Source organism: Salmo salar, chromosome ssa02, assembly GCF_905237065.1.
Source record: "Salmo salar chromosome ssa02, Ssal_v3.1, whole genome shotgun sequence".
Taxonomy (NCBI): Eukaryota; Metazoa; Chordata; class Actinopteri; order Salmoniformes; family Salmonidae; genus Salmo; species Salmo salar.
The window spans coordinates 79,737,091-79,756,303 of NC_059443.1; the positions used below are offsets into that span (position 1 = coordinate 79,737,091).

At 47.0% G+C, this 19,213-nt stretch overlaps 1 protein-coding gene across 1 annotated transcript; it reads right to left on the reverse strand.

Annotated features, from left to right (window-relative positions):
* Nucleotides 1–9,358: 9,358 nt before the first annotated feature.
* Nucleotides 9,359–18,623, reverse strand: LOC106595578 (hsp90 co-chaperone Cdc37). The gene is made up of 9 exons (XM_014186946.2): nt 18,305–18,623; nt 17,114–17,413; nt 14,178–14,283; nt 13,954–14,069; nt 13,692–13,814; nt 13,352–13,444; nt 11,413–11,502; nt 11,020–11,091; nt 9,359–10,940 (listed from the first exon to the last, which is right to left on the reverse strand). Exons 1-9 carry the CDS (start codon nt 18,416–18,418, stop codon nt 10,785–10,787), a joined length of 1,170 nt encoding a protein of 389 aa, XP_014042421.1. The 5' UTR covers nt 18,419–18,623; the 3' UTR covers nt 9,359–10,784.
* Nucleotides 18,624–19,213: the final 590 nt, after the last annotated feature.

Consider the following 19,213-nt stretch of genomic DNA (forward strand, 5'->3'; position numbering starts at 1 on the left):
CTAGCCTCCACAATACAGCATCACCATGTAGCTAGCAGCCTCCACAATACAGCATCAACATGTAGCTAGCCTCCACAATACAGCATCACCATGTAGCTAGCTAGCCTCCACAATACAGCATCACCATGTAGCTAGCCTCCACAATACAGCATCACCAAGTTGCGAGCCTCCACAATACAGCATCACCATGTAGATATCCTCCGCAATACTGCATCACCATGTAGCTAGCCTCCACAATACAGCATCACCATGTAGCTAGCTAGCCTCCACAATACAGCATCACCATGTAGCTGGCCTCCACAATACAGCATCACCATGTAGCTAGCTAGCCTCTACAATACAGCATCACCATGTAGCTAGCCTCCACAATACAGCATCACCATATAGCTAGCTAGCCTCCACAATACAGCATCACCATGTAGCTAGCCTCCACAATACAGCATCACCATATAGCTAGCTAGCCTCCACAATACAGCATCACCATGTAGCTAGCCTCCACAATACAGCATCACCATGTAGCTAGCTAGCCTCTACAATACAGCATCACCATGTAGCTAGCCTCCACAATACAGCATCACCAAGTTGCGAGCCTCCACAATACAGCATCACCATGTAGATATCCTCCGCAATACTGCATCACCATGTAGCTAGCTAGCCTCCACAATACAGCATCACCATGTAGCTAGCTAGCCTCTACAATACAGCATCACCATGTAGCTAGCCTCCACAATACAGCATCACCATGTAGCTAGCTAGCCTCCACAATACAGCATCACCATGTAGCTAGCCTCCACAATACAGCATCACCATGTAGCTAGCTAGCCTCTACAATACAGCATCACCATGTAGCTAGCCTCCACAATACAGCATCATCATGTAGCTAGCTAGCCTCCACAATACAGCATCACCATGTAGCTAGCCTCCACAATACAGCATCAACATGTAGCTAGCCTCCACAATACAGCATCACCATGTAGCTAGCTCGCCTCCACAATACAGCATCACCATGTAGCTAGCCTCCACAATACAGCATCACCAAGTTGCGAGCCTCCACAATACAGCATCACCATGTAGATATCCTCCGCAATACTGCATCACCATGTAGCTAGCCTCCACAATACAGCATCACCATGTAGCTAGCTAGCCTCCACAATACAGCATCACCATGTAGCTGGCCTCCACAATACAGCATCACCATGTAGCTAGCTAGCCTCTACAATACAGCATCACCATGTAGCTAGCCTCCACAATACAGCATCACCATATAGCTAGCTAGCCTCCACAATACAGCATCACCATGTAGCTAGCCTCCACAATACAGCATCACCATGTAGCTAGCTAGCCTCTACAATACAGCATCACCATGTAGCTAGCCTCCACAATACAGCATCACCAAGTTGCGAGCCTCCACAATACAGCATCACCATGTAGATATCCTCCGCAATACTGCATCACCATGTAGCTAGCCTCCACAATACAGCATCACCATGTAGCTAGCTAGCCTCCACAATACAGCATCACCATGTAGCTGGCCTCCACAATACAGCATCACCATGTAGCTAGCTAGCCTCCACAATACAGCATCACCATATAGCCAGCCTCCACAATACAGCATCACCATGTAGCTAGCTCGCCTCCACAATACAGCATCACCATGTAGCTAGCTCCACAATACAGCATCACCATGTAGCTAGCTAGCCTCCACAATACAGCATCACCATGTAGCTGGCCTCCACAATACAGCATCACCATGTAGCTAGCTAGCCTCCACAATACAGCATCACCATATAGCCAGCCTCCACAATACAGCATCACCATGTAGCTAGCTCGCCTCCACAATACAGCATCACCATGTTGCTAGCTCGCCTCAACAATACAGCATCACCATGTAGCTAGCCTCCACAATACAGCATCACCATGTAGCTAGCTAGCCTCCACAATACAGCATCACCATGTAGCTAGCCTCCACAATACAGCATCACCATGTAGCTAGCTAGCCTCCACAATACAGCATCACCATGTAGCTAGCTAGCCTCTACAATACAGCATCATCATGTAGCTAGCCTCCACAATACAATATCACCATGTAGCTAGCTAGCCTCCACAATACAGCATCACCATGTAGCTATCCTCCACAATACAGCATCACCATGTAGCTATCCTCCACAATACAGCATCACCATGTAGCTAGCCTCCACGATACAGCATCAGCAGGTAGCTAGCTAGCCTCCATCCATTCTGCTATTATAGTCCCTCCTACACACAACATAGACACAACACACACCACATACACACACACACACACACACCCGACTGGCACGTTGATTTTACGTGGTCTTCCCTTTTAACGTCACATGTCATTCTACACACGCATTGCTAACGACATCTGTCAGACACACACGCACACGCACACACACTGCAGGGGGAGAAAACACCACTCACCTTGATCGGTTCAAGATCAATGGAGAGATGCGCTCAGCCTCCACTCTCTGTCTCGGTTTCCCTCGTCTCTCTGACGCTTTCTCTCCCTTGCTCTATATCTCTCTGTCTTCCTCTCTCCCTTCCTCTCTCTCTTGCTCTATCTCTCTCTCTCTCCCTTGCTCTATATCTTTCTGTCTTCCTCTCTCACTCCCTTGCTCTATATCTCTCTGTCCTCCTCTCTCTCCCTTCCTCTCGCTCTCTCTCTCCCTTGCTCTATATCTCTCCCTCTCCCTCTCCCTCTCTCTCTCTCTCTCTCTGCAGAGTCCCAGTGTGCCACAGTGAAGAAAGATAAATGCCTGGCAGACTCATGAATAATACCCGCAGCTCCACCAGCTACCCCCTCCCACTTTCTACAGTGGTCTCCCCCAATACCCCCTCACCCCTTTCTCCCCCTCCCCCTTTCTACAGTGGTCTCCCTCAATACCCCCTCACACTTTTTTCCCCCTCCCACTTTCTACAGTGGTCTCCCCCAATACCCCCTCACCCCTTTCTCCCCCTCCCCCCTTTCTACAGTGGTCTCCCCCAATACCCCCTCACCCCCAGCCTCCCCCCTACACAACACAGATTCCCCCCTACACCCCCCTGATGAGACACATCCCTCCCCTATTATAGTGATACACACACACACAGACATGCACACACACTTGAGCTCGATGCAGTACTGCCTGTTGGATGGGGAGAGGAAAAGTTCAACCCAAACCAGCCCCTTCTCACATCCTCTCTCTCACTCTCACTGATACATTCTCTCACACTCACTCTCTCTCACTCACTCTCACCATACACACGCATACATTCTCTCACACTCACTCTCTTTCACTCACACTCTCACTCATTCACTCTCTTTCTCACTCACTCACACTCACTCATTCACTCTCTCTCACTCACTCACACTCATTCACTCTCTCTCAGTCACTCTCACTCTCACATTCTCTCACTCACTCACACTCTCACTTATTCACTCTCTTTCTCACTCACTCATACTCACTCATACATTCTCTCTCACTCACAATCATACATTCTCTCACTCACTCACTCACTCACTCACTCACTCACTCACTCACTCACTCACTCACTCACTCACTCACTCTCACTCACACTCACTCATTCACTCTCTCTCACTCTCTCTCAGTCACTCTCACTCTCACATTCTCTCTCACTCACTCACACTCTCACTCATTCACTCTCTTTCTCACTCACTCATACATTCTCTCTCACTCACAATCATACATTCTCTCACTGACTCTCTCTCTCTCACTCACTCATACATTCTCTCTCTCTCATTCTCACTCACACACTCACTCTTTCTCACACAGCTTAGTCTCTTTCTCTCTCTTACATACAGAGTGGACATATATACTAAACTGAACGAACAAAAAACTAAATGCTAAATGCAACTTATTTAATTGACTGAGTTACAGTTCATATAAGGAAATCAGTCAATTTATATACATTCAACATGTGTTAGGCCCTAGTCTATAGATTTCACATGACTGGAGGTACAGATATGCATCTGTTGATCACAGATACTTTGAAAAAAATGTAGCGGCATGGACCAGAAAACCAGTCATTATCTGGTGTGACCATCATTTTCCTCCTGCAGTGCAACACACCTCCTTCACATATAGTTGATCAGACTGTTGATTGTGGCCTGTGGAATGTTTTCCCACTCCTCTTCAATGGCTGTGTGAAGCTGTACACGTCGATCCAGAGCATCCCAAACATGGGTGACATGACATGTCAATGGGTGACATGTCTGGTGAGTATGCAGGCCACGGAAGAACGGAAGGACATTTTCAACTTCCAGCAATTGTGTACAGATCCTTGCGACATGGGCCCATGCATAATCATGCTGAAACATGAGGTGATGGCGGCGGATGAATGGCACGACAATGGGCCACAGAATTTCGTCACGGTATCTTTGTGCATTCAAATTGCCATCGATAAGATGCAATTGTGTTCGTTGTCTGTAGCTTATGCCTGCCCATACCATAACCCCACCACCACCATAGGGCACTCTGTTCACAATGTTGACATCAGCAAACCGCTCACCCTCACAACGCCATACACACTGTCTGCCATCTGCCCGGTACAGTTTAAACCGGGATTCATCCGTGAAGAGGATACTTCTCCAGCATACCAGGGGCCATCGAAGGTGAGCATTTGCCCACTAAAGTCGGTTACGACGCCAAACTGCAGTCAGGTCAAGACGACGAGCACGCACATGATCTTACCTTAGGCGGTTTCTGACAGTTTGTGCAGAAATTCTTCAGTGCAAACCCACAATTTCATCAGCTGTCCAGGTGGCTGGTCTCAGACGATCCCGCAAGTGAAGAACCCGGATGTGGTCCTGGGCTGGCGTGGTTACACGTGGTCTGCAGTTGTGAGGCAGGTTGGACATATTGCCAAATTCTCTAAAATGACGTTGGAGGCGGCTCATGGTAGAGAAATTAACATTCACTTTTCTGGCAACAGCTCTGGTGGACATTCCTGCAGTCAGCATGCCAATTGCACACTCTCTTAAAACTTGTGACATCTGTGGCATTGTGTTGTGTGACAAAACTGCACATTTTAGAGGGGCCTTTTATTGTCCCCAGCACAAGGTGCACCTGTGTAATGATCATGCTGTTTAATAAGCTTCTTGATATGCCACATCTGTCAGGTGGATAGATTATCTTGGCAAAGGAGAAATTCTCATTAACAGAGATGTAAACAAATTTGTGCACAAAATGAGAAAAGTAAGCTTTTTTGTGCGTACAAAACATTTCTGGGCTCTTTTATTTCAGCTCATGAAACATGGGACCAACACTTTACATGTTGCATTATATTTTTATTCAGTATGTTGTGGCATACAGCAGGTCAGCCACCAGGGGGAGACTCATCGAGGCCTGGTGACAGACAGAGTATACATCACGAGGCGCTGGCTCCATCTGCTGGACGTGCCAGGTCTCGACGGGCTCTCCAGCCAGGACTAATTGGGGCTGATTGGGAGCTGGTGAGTAATCAAGGGCTGATTGCTCACCAGCTGTGCAAGGCCCATAAAGCTGCCAGAAGGGCAGCACACAGGGAAGAAAGAACTCCCGTATAGTTGGGGAAGAAAGGACTCCTGTATAGTTGGGGAAGAAAGGACTCCTGTATAGTTGGGGAAGAAAGGACTCCTGTATAGTTGGGGAAGAAAGGACTCCTGTATAGTTGGGGAAGAAAGGACTCCTGTATAGTTGGGGAAGAAAGGACTCCTGTATAGTTGGGGAAGAAAGGACTCCTGTATAGTTGGGGAAGAAAGGACTCCTGTATAGTTGGGGAAGAAAGGACTCCTGTATAGTTGGGGAAGAAAGGACTCCTGTATAGTTGGGGAAGAAAGGACTCCTGTATAGTTGGGGAAGAAAGGACTCCCGTATAGTTGGGGAAGAAAGGACTCCCGTATAGTTGGGGAAGAAAGGACTCCCGTATAGTTGGGGAAGAAAGGACTCCCGTATAGTTGGGGAAGAAAGGACTCCCGTATAGTTGGGGAAGAAAGGACTCCCGTATAGTTGGGGAAGAAAGGACTCCCGTATAGTTGGGGAAGAAAGGACTCCCGTATAGTTGGGGAAGAAAGGACTCCCGTATAGTTGGGGAAGAAAGGACTCCCGTATAGTTGGGGAAGAAAGGACTCCCGTATAGTTGGGGAAGAAAGGACTCCCGTATAGTTGGGGAAGGAAGGACTCCTGTATAGTTGGGGAAGAAAGGACTCCCGTATAGTTGGGGAAGAAAGGACTCCCGTATAGTTGGGGAAGAAAGGACTCCCGTATAGTTGGGGAAGAAAGGACTCCCGTATAGTTGGGGAAGAAAGGACTCCCGTATAGTTGGGGAAGAAAGGACTCCCGTATAGTTGGGGAAGAAAGGACTCCTGTATAGTTGGGGAAGAAAGGTCTCCCGTATAGTTGGGGAAGAAAGGACTCCCGTATAGTTGGGGAAGAAAGGACTCCTGTATAGTTGGGGAAGAAAGGACTCCCGTATAGTTGGGGAAGAAAGGACTCCCGTATAGTTGGGGAAGAAAGGACTCCTGTATAGTTGGGGAAGAAAGGACTCCTGTATAGTTGGGGAAGAAAGGACTCCTGTATAGTTGGGGAAGAAAGGACTCCTGTATAGTTGGGGAAGAAAGGACTCCCGTATAGTTGGGGAAGAAAGGACTCCCGTATAGTTGGGGAAGAAAGGACTCCTGTATAGTTGGGGATGGTGGCAGAGGTAACAGGAGTGAGTTCAGTTTTTGATCCCCACAGGATACAGTAAGACCTGGAGCCCAGAAGATGGTATCCCAGAGAGGGTCTCATGGGGGAGACCTATCCTTTTCTTTTGATTTATTATTTAAATAAACACCCTTGAAACCGAGCTGATCCTACTCTGTCCGTGTCTGATCTGTGTAAACGTCTTGACCAAACCCCCTGGTCTGCCACAATATATACACACAAACCTGGTCTGCCACAATATATAGACACAAACCTGGTCTGCCACAATATATAGACACACAAACCTGGTCTGCCACAATATATAGACACACAAACCTGGTCTGCCACAATATATAGACACACAAACCTGGTCTGCCACAATATATACACACAAACCTGGTCTGCCACAATATATAGACACAAACCTGGTCTGCCACAATATATAGACACAAACCTGGTCTGCCACAATATATAGACACAAACCTGGTCTGCCACAATATATAGACACAAACCTGGTCTGCCACAATATATAGACACACAAACCTGGTCTGCCACAATATATACACACAAACCTGGTCTGGAACCCTCCATTCAGATGTGACTGCTCAGAAGAATGAATGAATGAACAGATCCACTCAGCCCTCTTTGAGGAATGAATGAATGAATGAACAGCTCCACTCAGCTCTCTTTGAGGAATGAATGAATGAATCAGATCCACTCAGCTCTCTGAGGATGAATGAATGAACAGCTCCACTCAGCCCTCTTTGAGGAATGAATGAATGAACAGCTCCACTCAGCTCTCTTTGAGGATGAATGAATGAATGAACAGCTCCACTCAGCCCTATTTGAGGAATGAATGAATGAATGAACAGCTCCACTCAGCCCTCTTTGAGGATGAATGAATGAACAGCTCCACTCAGCCCTCTTTGAGGATGAATGAATGAACAGCTCCACTCAGCCCTCTTTGAGGAATGAATGAATGAATGAACAGCTCCACTCAGCTCTCTTTGAGGATGAATGAATGAACAGCTCCACTCAGCCCTCTTTGAGGAATGAATGAATGAACAGCTCCACTCAGCTCTCTTTGAGGAATGAATGAATGAACAGCTCCACTCAGCTCTCTTTGAGGATGAATGAATGAACAGCTCCACTCAGCCCTCTTTCTGACATGGTGCGTTGTGCTTCTGTATGGATGAGGCATGTCAACGTCTGATCTGTGATATTGATCTGGGGTGTACTCAGTTCCTAATCGAAAGCGGGTTTGTAATTTTGACCAATTACTGCACTGTTACCGTGGACATCTGTTCCTACCGGTGATGACACCAGTCTCCCGGACGCCTGTTCCTACCGGTGATGACACCAGTCTCCTGGACGCCTGTTACTACCGGTGATGACACCAGTCTCCTGGACGCCTGTTCCTACCGGTGATGACACCAGTCTCCTGGACGCCTGTTCCTACCGGTGATGACACCAGTCTCCTGGACGCCAGTCTCCTGGACGCCTGTTCCTACCGGTGATGACACCGGTCTCCTGGACGCCTGTTACTACCGGTGATGACACCAGTCTCCCGGACGTCTGTTCCTACCGGTGATGACACCAGTCTCCCGGACGCCTGTTCCTACCGGTGATGACACCAGTCTCCCGGACGCCTGTTCCTACCGGTGATGACACCAGTCTCCCGGACGCCTGTTCCTACCGGTGATGACACCAGTCTCCCGGACGCCTGTTCCTACCGGTGATGACACCAGTCTCCCGGACGCCTGTTCCTACCGGTGATGACACCGGTCTCCTGGACGCCTGTTCCTACCGGTGATGACACCAGTCTCCTGGACGCCTGTTCCTACCGGTGATGACACCGGTCTCCTGGACGCCTGTTCCTACCGGTGATGACACCAGTCTCCTGGACGCCTGTTCCTACCAGTGATGACACCAGTCTCCTGGACGTCTGTTACTACCGGTGATGACACCAGTCTCCTGGACGCCTGTTCCTACCGGTGATGACACCAGTCTCCTGGACGTCTGTTACTACCGGTGATGACACCGGTCTCCTGTTCCTACCGGTGATGACACCAGTCTCCTGGACGCCTGTTCCTACCGGTGATGACACCAGTCTTCTGGTCATCACTGGACGGACCTGTTACGTAGGTACATTTCTACAGTATATTATCCCTCACTATCTACAGAATAGTTCAACTCCGTTCCCCCCATTCTACTGTACCTGCTGGATGCAGGATTCCTCTGATTTCCTGTAGAAAGTAACTGTCTCCCTCTTTTTTTCTCTTACTTATCAGTGGTCATTTCATGGTGTGTTTCCATTGTCAGGTTGTCATATTATCTGGTGTCTTTACCATTGAAAGTGTTTTATTGGCCAGTACAACATGTTTTCATAAATCTATTGGTCAGCCTCAAACACCTGCTTACCAGTAATTGTCGTTGCATAAATCAAACAGGGAACGGATTCTGTCATCTTTCTACTGTAAAGTAGAAAGATGAGTCTGGCTTCTGATACACCGGGAGGGTGATGTCACCACATAGCAGGTATCTGGCAGTATCCAATGGCATTGATGAAACAATACAAAAGACCATTTACGGGGTTATATTTTCACCATGTTCACCGAAAGAGAGAGACAGAGACTGAATAAAAGAACAATGTACAAAGGACGAGGAGAAAGATATTGTTTTTGCAGCTCAACTTTACTAAGCAAGAGACACAACTGTAATAACGAAAGGGGTGGAGTCAACTGACAGACCACACCCGCTCTGTCCCAGCTGCAGCGAGGAGCTCCGATCAGAATTGCACTGGTTTTAACCTGTTTCATCTGGTTTAAAGTGGTTTGACCCATGCGGAGAGACAGAGACAGGCCTGAGAGATGGTTTGGTCCAGAGGGGATGGAGGTGAGATTGGAGGGTTTAAAACCGGGGTTGAGCAGTTCTGAATGAGTTTCTGTTGGGTAGCGGTTCTAAGATCAAGGTAACATTTCAAAAGACTGGTCTGAGTTCTAGGTGACTGGAAGGGGAGGGAGTGGAGAGTGGAACTACACCTATAAAACAAAACAAACAATTATGAATAACAAAATCAAACAGATCACGTGCTATTAAACCGGAAGTGAGGTGGGTAATATAAATATGGGACTATGGGCACTAGCGGTTCTGTGGAGGGGGGGGGCAGGGCCCCTGTGACAACAATTTTGGACCCCCTTGTGGACCCCCTAAATGTGGAGTATGAAATCATTTTTACATAACTAATTTTTGCTATCGTTCTTTTTACATCCGTTATTAGACAGTGACAACGCGGAACATGGTCTTTTGCCTGCAATGCAGTGAAGAAAATGATATGACAACAATAACGTCTAATGTAACTGGCCCCTCTAACAGTACAACTGGCCCCAGCTTGGCCCCGCCCCCCAGTTGAAATGGTCTAGAACCGCCACTGACTATGGGTAGAAGAGACAGCAGGGATAAGTGAGGTGGGGGGGTAAATATAAAGATGGGACTATGGGTAGAAGAGACAACAGGGATAAGTGAGGTGGGGGGGTAAATATAAAGATGGGACTATGGGTAGAAGAGACAGCAGGGATAAGAAGTGAGGTGGAGGTGGTAAATATAAACGTGGGGTCATGGAGAAAGGGACTATGGGTAGAAACGGAAGCAGGGTGAAGTTTAGCATTTTCCCCAAATGGTTAACGTCAGGATTGGGGGAGGGGAATCTGATCCTAGACCTGTACCTAGGGGAAACTTCACCCCACATTTTCATAAAGCGTCTCAGAATAGGAGTGCTGATCTAGGATCAGATCCCCTTGTACATGTGATGATGTTCAGATCAGATCCAATAGGAGTGATGATCTAGGATCAGGTCCCCTTGTACATGTGATGTTGTTCAGATCCAAGATCAGCAGTCCTACTCTGAGACTCTTTGTAAATACTGGCCCGATGCAGGTTTTCAATGGGTCAGGCTAATGCTGGCGATACTAGCCCAATTAACGCTAGGGAAGTTAGCATCTTCACAGCATGTTTTCAATAAGACAAGCTAATGTTAGTAAAGAGTATAGCTAGGTCTGAAAAGGTCAAAAGTCTAACGGAAGGGTTCAATTCATGACAGAGTCATTTCTCCTCCTCCGCCTCTCCCTCCTTCTCTGGTTCTTCCTCGTCCTCCTTTTCCTCTTCCTCGTCTTCTTCTTTGTCCTCTTCGTTGTCGGTATTGGCGTTGGGAACCCAGAGTCCTGAGTCAATACACCTCTTCATGTGGCCCTTTGCCTCCTGCGGAACCCCACAACACACACAGGTTAGTTAGAGTTAGAGAGAGAGTTAGTTAGAGTTAGAGACAGGAGACACTCACCACGGGATCCATCTTGCTTATAGCTTCCTGCAGCATTGAGATGTCTTTATCATCAAAACACTTCTTCATTTCCTGTGAAACAGGATGTGACATCACAAGTCAGAGGTCAAAAAAGGAGGCTGAGGTTGGCGACCACTTCCTCTGAATATGTGACCATAGGTTGCTGACTATTATGAAGATGTGTCTGTCTGTCTCTCTGCGTGTCTGCCTGCATGTCTCTCTGCGTGTCTTTCTGCCTGCATGTCTCTCTGCCTGCATGTCTGCCTGCGTGTGTCTCTCTGGGTATGACTGACTGACTGACTGTGTGTGTGTGTCTCACTGTGTGTGTCTCTGCGTGTGTCTGTCTCTCTCTGGGTATGACTGACTGACTGACTGACTGTGTGTGTGTGTTACCTCTGGCAGAGTGTCGTAGACTTCCACAGGGTCCAGTCCACCAGGCCCCAGTCTGTTCTGTCTCTCCTCCTCCTCATACTCCTCCATAGCCTTTAACAATGAGTTTATTATTTTCATTTTGAACCTCACCAATGCCTCATATTTAACTCTATGTACAGTTGAAGTCGGAAGTTTACATACACCTTAACCAAATACATTTAAACTCAGTTTTTCACAATTCCTGACATTTAATCCTAGTAAAAATTCCCTGTCTTAGGTCAGTTAAGATCACCACTTTATTTTAAGAATGTTAAATGTCAGAATAATAGTAGAGAGAATTATTTATTTTAGCTTTTATTTCTTTCATCACATTCCCAGTGGGTCAGAAGTTTACATACACTCAATTAGTATTCGGTAGCATTGCCTTGAATTTGTTTAACTTGGGTCAAACGATTTTGGGTAGCCTTCCACAAGCTTCCCACAATAAGTTGGGTGAATTTTGGCCCATTCCTCCTGACAGAGCTGGTGTAACAGTCAGGTTTGTAGGCCTCCTTGCTCACACACGCTTTTTCAGTTCTGCCCACACATGTTCTATAGGATTGAGGTCAGGGCTTTGTAATGACCACTCCAATACCTTGACTTTGTTGTCCTTAAGCCATTTTGCCACAACTTTGGAAGTATGCTTGGGGTCATTGTTCATTTGGAAGACCCATTTGCGACCAAGCATTAACTTCCTGACTGATGTCTTGAAATGTTCCTTCAATATATCCGCGTAATTTTCCTTCCATGTGATGCCATCTATTTTGTGAAGTGCACCAGTCCCTCCTTGCAGCAAAGCACCCCCACAACATGATGCTGCCACCCCTGTGCTTCACGGTTGGGATGGTGTTCTTCGGCTTGCAAGCCTCCCCCTTTTTCCTCAAACATAACGATGGTCATTATGACTGAACAATTTTTGTTTCATCAGACCAGAGGACATTTCTCCAAAAAGTACAATCTTTGTCACCATGTGCAGTTTCAAACCATAGTCTTGCTTTTTTTAATGGCGGTTTTGGAGCAGTGGCTTCTTCCTTGCTGAGCGGCCTTTCAGGTTATGTTGATATAGGACTCGTTTTACTGTGGATATAGATACTTTTGTATCCATTTCCCCCAGAATCTTCACAAGGTCCTTTGCTGTTGTTCTGGGATTGAATAGCACTTTTCGCACCAAATCACGTTCATCTCTAGGAGACAGAACGCGTCTCCTTCCTGAGCGGTATGACGGCTGCGTCGTCCCATGGTGTTTATACTTGCGTACTATTATTGTTTGTACAGATGAACGTGGTACCTTCAGGTGTTTGGAATTTGCTCCCAAGGATGAACCAGACTTGTGGAGGTCTACAATTTTTTTTCTGAGGTCTTGGTTGATTTCCCCATGATGTCAAGCAAAGAAGCACTGAGTTTGAAGGTAGGCCTTGAAATACATCCACAAGTACACCTCCAGTTGACTCAAATAATGTCAGAAGCTTCTAAAGCCATGACATAATTTTCCAAGCTGTTTAAAGGCACAGTCAACTTAGTGTATGTAAACTTCTGACCCACTGGAATGGTGATACAGTGAATTATAAGTGAAATAATCCATCTGTAAACAATTGTTGGAAAAATTACTTGTGTCATGCATAAAGTACATGTCCTAACTGACTTGCCAAAACTATAGTTTGTTAACAAGAAATTTGTGGAGTGGTTGAAAAACGAGTTTTAATGACTCCAACCTAAGTGTATGTAAACTTCCGACTTCAACTGTATGTATGCATGTATGCATTTTAGTATTCTGTTCATCAGTCCACAGTTTTGATACAGTCCCAGAAAAATGTGAATGTCAGAATGTTTTTGGATGAAATATCGCTTTGAAATTCTCCCACTTCCATAAAAAATACTTTTAAACACCTGAAGGAAGAAAAAGAAATGGAGGGAAAATGACCTTTTGTATCCTGATCTTAGCCCTGCCTCGAACTCTCTCTTTAAATGACTCCAGCTCATCAGTAAAGGCCTCCTGGTAGGGCTGGTCTGCAGTCTGACAGAGAGACAGAGGTGTGACATACCGATATACGTGTACACAGTACATACACACGTGAAGTTAAAACATCAACCCATAAAGCCGGGATTCAATCAAAGGGGCGTTATCGACAAGAAAACAAGGCTTTTCATTTAAAGGTCATTTCCACTTGAGCCGATATCTGCAGCGTTTCTGTCTGTATGCAATAACGCGCCTCTGATTGAATACTGGCCTTTTCATGAACAAAGGCAACACACACACAAACCTTGATCTTTTGGAAGAACTCTCTGAAGCATCCTCGAGGGTCGATCTTCAGGCTCTTAGCCAACTCTAAGATGAACTGCATCACTATGGTCTGATGGGCTACCTGATCCATCAAACCATGTTTCTACACACACACACACACACACACACACACACACACACACACACACACACACACACACACACACACGTTAACATACACAAAGACACAGAAAGATGTAAACACACACACACAATATCTGTGAAACACACCCCCCCCTCACCTCCTCCACTTCCAGGTCGATACACATGATAACCAGGAAGTTAGCCGTCTCTTCACACACCAGGTAAGGGTGGTCAGACAGGTACTTCTGACTGTCCTCCCAACGCCGAAGCATCCCTACACACCACACACACAGGTTAGAAAGAGAGGAAGAGAGAAAGAGAGAGGGAGAAGAGTGTAGAATACAGACATTAAATGGTTTAGTTGTGAGGTGTTGAAACTCACCAAAGTGTTTGATCTCTTTCTTGTGTTTATCCACAAAAGTCTGGTGTTTCTCCTCCTTCTGTTCCTCTGTCTCCTCTGTCGCTTCCGGCTTGATGTTCAACATACTCTGGGGGAAGAAGGGATGGAGAGGAGGGGAGAGAGAGAAATATATTTTCAGTGGACAGGACAGTTGACAGTAGAGGAATAACATGTGACATCAATAGTTGTGATGACAGCCCATATCTTCATGATTTATCCTTCAACAAAGTAATGTATTGTCTTCCTATCTCACCTGGCTGAAGCCCTCCTTGTTGAGGGAGTGGTGTATCTCTATCTCACCTGGCTGAATCCCTCCTTGTTGAGGGAGTGGTGTATCTCTATCTCACCTGGCTGAAGCCCTCCTTGTTGAGGGAGTGGTGTATCTCTATCTCACCTGGCTGAAGCCCTCCTTGTTGAGGGAGTGGTGTAATCTCCATCTCACCTGGCTGAAGCCCTCCTTGTTGAGGGAGTGGTGTAATCTCCATCTCACCTGGCTGAAGCCCTCCTTGTTGAGGGAGTGGTGTAATCTCTATCTCACCTGGCTGAAGCCCTCCTTGTTGAGGGTGTGGTGTAATCTCCATCTCACCTGGCTGAAGCCCTCCTTGTTGAGGGAGTGGTGTAATCTCCATCTCACCTGGCTGAAGCCCTCCTTGTTGAGGGAGTGGTGTATCTCTATCTCACCTGGCTGAAGCCCTCCTTGTTGAGGGAGTGGTGTATCTCTATCTCACCTGGCTGAAGCCCTCCTTGTTGAGGGAGTGGTGTATCTCTATCTCACCTGGCTGAAGCCCTCCTTGTTGAGGGAGTGGTGTATCTCTATCTCACCTGGCTGAAGCCCTCCTTGTTGAGGGAGTGGTCGATAACGCCCCTTTGATTGAATCCCGGCTTTATGGGTTGATGTTTTAACTTCACGTGTGTATGTACTGTGTACACGTATATCGGTATGTCACACCTCTGTCTCTCTACTGAAGACTTATCTCTTCAGTAGGTCCTATGATTAAGTATAGTCTGGCCCAGGAGTGTGAAGGTGAACGGAAAGGCTGGAGCAACGAACCGCCCTTGCTGTCTCTGCCTTACCGGTTCCCCTCTTTCCACTGGGAATCTCTGCCTCTAACCCTTTTACAGGGGCTGAGTCACTGGCCTACTGGTGTTCTTCCATGCCGTCCATGGGAGGGGTGCGTCACTTGAGTGGGTTGAGTCACTGACGTGGTCTTCCTGTCTGGGTTGGCGCCCCCCCCTTGGGTTGTGCCGTGGCGGAGATCGCTGTGGGCTATACTCGGCCTTGTCTTAGGACGGTAAGTTGGTGGTTGGAGACATCCCTCTAGTGGTGTGGGGGCTGTGCTTTGGCAAAGTGGGTGGGGTTATATCCTGCCTGTTTGGCCCTGTCGGGGGTATCATCGGATGGGGCCACAGTGTCTTCTGATCCCTCCTGTCTCAGCCTCCAGTATTTATGCTGCAGTAGTTCATGTGTCGGGGGGCTAGGGTCAGTCTGTTACATCTGGAGTATTTCTCTTGTCTTATCCGGTGTCCTGTGTGAATTTAAATATGCTCTCTCTAATTCTCTCTTTCTCTCTTTCTTTCTTTCTCTCGGAGGACCTGAGCCCTAGGACCATGCCTCAGGACTACCTGGCATGATGACTCCTTACTGTCCCCAGACCACCTGGCCGTGCTGCTGCTCCAGTTTCAACTGTTCTGCCTGCGGCTATGGAACCCTGACCTGTTCACCGGACGTGCTTGTTGCACCCTCGACAACTACTATGATTATTATTATTTGACCATGCTGGTCATTTATGAACATTTTAACATCTTGACCATGTTCTGTTATAATATCCACCCTGCACAGCCAGAAGAGGACTGGCCACCCCTCATAGCCTGGTTCCTCTCTAGGTTTCTTCCTAGGTTTTTGGCCTTTCTAGGGAGTTTTTCCTAGGGAGTTTTTCCTAGCCACCGTGCTTCTTTCACATGCTTTGCTTGCTGTTTGGGGTTTTAGGCTGGGTTTCTGTACAGCACTTTGAGAATATCAGCTGATGTACGAAGGGCTATATAAAAATAAATTTGATTTGATTTGTGTAATCTCTATCTCACCTGGCTGAAGCCCTCCTTGTTGAGGGAGTGGTGTAATCTCCATCTCACCTGGCTGAAGCCCTCCTTGTTGAGGGAGTGGTGTAATCTCTATCTCACCTGGCTGAAGCCCTCCTTGTTGAGGGAGTGGTGTAATCTCCATCTCACCTGGCTGAATCCCTCCTTGTTGAGGGAGTGGTGTATCTCTATCTCACCTGGCTGAAGCCCTCCTTGTTGATGGAGTGGTGTAATCTCCATCTCACCTGGCTGAAGCCCTCCTTGTTGAGGGAGTGGTGTAATCTCTATCTCACCTGGCTGAAGCCCTCCTTGTTGAGGGAGTGGTGTATCTCTATCTCACCTGGCTGAAGCCCTCCTTGTTGAGGGTGTGGTGTATCTCTATCTCACCTGGCTGAAGCCCTCCTTGTTGAGGGAGTGGTGTATCTCTATCTCACCTGGCTGAAGCCCTCCTTGTTGAGGGAGTGGTGTATCTCTATCTCACCTGGCTGAAGCCCTCCTTGTTGAGGGTGTGGTGTATCTCTATCTCACCTGGCTGAAGCCCTCCTTGTTGAGGGAGTGGTGTATCTCTATCTCACCTGGCTGAAGCCCTCCTTGTTGAGGGAGTGGTGTATCTCTATCTCACCTGGCTGAAGCCCTCCTTGTTGAGGGAGTGGTGTATCTCTTGCTCACCTGGCTGAAGCCCTCCTTGTTGAGGGAGTGGTGTATCTCTATCTCACCTGGCTGAAGCCCTCCTTGTTGAGGGAGTGGTGTATCTAAAATCAAATCTAATTGACTGGTCACATACACATATTTAGCAGATGTTATTGCGAGTGTAGCGAAATGCTACAGCCTCAATATCTCACCTTGCTGAATCCCTCTTTGCTGAGCGTGTCAACGTTCCAAGGCATCTTTTTCTCCTCTCTCCGATGTTCCTCCATCTTCTTCTCCCACAAGCGTTGATCCTTTCTGTATTTCTTCTCCTCGGCCTGGGCCTTGCTCAGCGCCGTCTTCCTCTCCTCCTCCTCCTCTCCCTCCTTCTTTCCTTCCTCCTCTAACTCCTTCACTCTGTACTGCACCTCTTCCAGACGTCTCTTACACTCTGCCATGTTCCTCTCCAGCTCCTCTCCTTTCTCCTCGAAGGCCACCTGTTTCTCCACACGCGCCTAGGAGGGTGAGAAGAGGGGCGATGAGAGGAAGGGTGGAGGGTGAGAAGAGGAAGGGTGGAGGGAGAGAAGGGGGTGATGAGAGGGAGGGTGGAGGAGGGAGAAGAAAGGGGTGGGGGATAGTAACATTGTTGTTCTTTAAAATGTTACCTATTCGCTAGCTAACCAAACATCTTACAGAAACAGGACTAATGAAGATCATTTAATGTAGGTAGGCTGTGACTGGCCTCACACTCCAGTACAGTAGGTGGCAGCGATTGCAACATAAAAGTTGGATGCAATCCGCCAACCAAATCCCAAAGAAGAAGAAAAATAATAATTATGTTCAAGGCAAGATATTGTACCTAGCACAATTCTGCTGGATTAGTTGATGTAGCTAGCCAAGGTTAAGGTGAATCACAGGCTGTGTGGAGAAACTCTTATTGAGCAAGAGAGACCGACAAGGAGAGAGAGCACGCTAGAGCTGTGGACAAACGTACTGAGCAAGAGAGACAGGAAGAGAGAGATAGAGAGAGACAGACCCGTGGACAAACTCTTATTGAGCAAGAGAGACAGGAAGGAAAGGCAGACACAGAGAGACAGAGCTGTGGACAAACTCCTATTGAGCAACTAGGCTACTACTGTAAAGCCCGAATGTTGAAAGCCTTGCCTAGTTAACACCCTGGACCAGAGCTAAGCCTAGCTAGCTAGCACTTTAGCCAGTTGGATTAACGTTAGTCACCTTAGTTGACCAGCTAACTAGATTAGCCGGTTGAGTACTGATTAAGAACTTAGCTAGTTAGTGTTTGCTGACATAGCTACTGTCGCTAGCTGCCTAACTAGTCACGTACGTGAGCTATTTCTGTATTAGTATTATTTTAGTGAAGACATATCGCCTGTTGTCATAGCTACCTGATGCCTCCATCGGAAGAGGCTCGGGGTGTCGATATTGGGGTGAGTCTCATCCTCGTCATCCGACACTTCGATGTGGTCCCACACACTGTAATCAATAGTCCTAGACGTCATCTTCTAGCTCTCTCTCCTTCTCTTCCGTGGGAAGTCCACGCAACAACAGCACACTAAATGGAATGATGTGTAAAGAAAAAATGTCAACTTTGGTCCTGTTGAAAGAGAGAAAATGCGAGGTAAGCTTGCAGAGAACCCGCCGCCCTCTACTCGTTGCCTCAGCTCAGAAGTATTTTCTGGAAAGCTCTGTTGCTTCCGATCTGCGAGGTAGTGTGACGTAGAAATTGTGCGACAGAGATGGGTTTGGAGTCTTCGAGAAGCAGAGGGTCCTGAACTAATAATTCACTGTGAAAGTAAACCTTTATATTTTTAGACTTAGTTCATTTTAATCTCTGTGGAATGTTTCTTTATTTCTAGAGCAAAACGTTAAGGTACATTCTGTTTATAATCACATATGTAATCTATAGCGTCAGCCACAGGAGGGCGCACAAGGAGCAAAAAGCAGATTTGTTGTTGTTGAAATCACATCAAGTTAACACATTTACATTTTAGTCATTTAGCAGACGCTCTTATCCAGAGCGACTTACAGTAGTGAATGCATACATTTCATACGTTTTTTTTTTTTTTCCTGTGCTGGCCCCCCGTGGGAATCGAACCCACAACCCTGGCGTTGCAAACACCATGCTCTACCAACTGAGCTACAGGGAAGGCAACACCTTCTGAGTACTTCCAAATGGTTCTTTATTGGGAAAATATATACAAAATAAATGCATTAATCTACACACCCATGTGCATACATATATAATAGTGCTTTCTTTGCACACATATCCTGTTATTTGGTACTTTATGATGACT

Excerpts from the sequence above, each read along its gene's own strand:
- LOC106595578 (XM_014186946.2), bottom strand. The coding sequence starts at position 18,418 with ATGACGTCTAGGACTATTGATTACAGTGTGTGGGACCACATCGAAGTG. Across the intron at positions 14,284-17,113 it reads GCAAAGAGGGATTCAGCAAG|AGTATGTTGAACATCAAGCC; the intron begins GTGAGATATTGA and ends TTCTTCCCCCAG. Across the intron at positions 11,503-13,351 it reads CTAAGATCAGGATACAAAAG|GCTATGGAGGAGTATGAGGA; the intron begins GTCATTTTCCCT and ends TCATTGTTAAAG.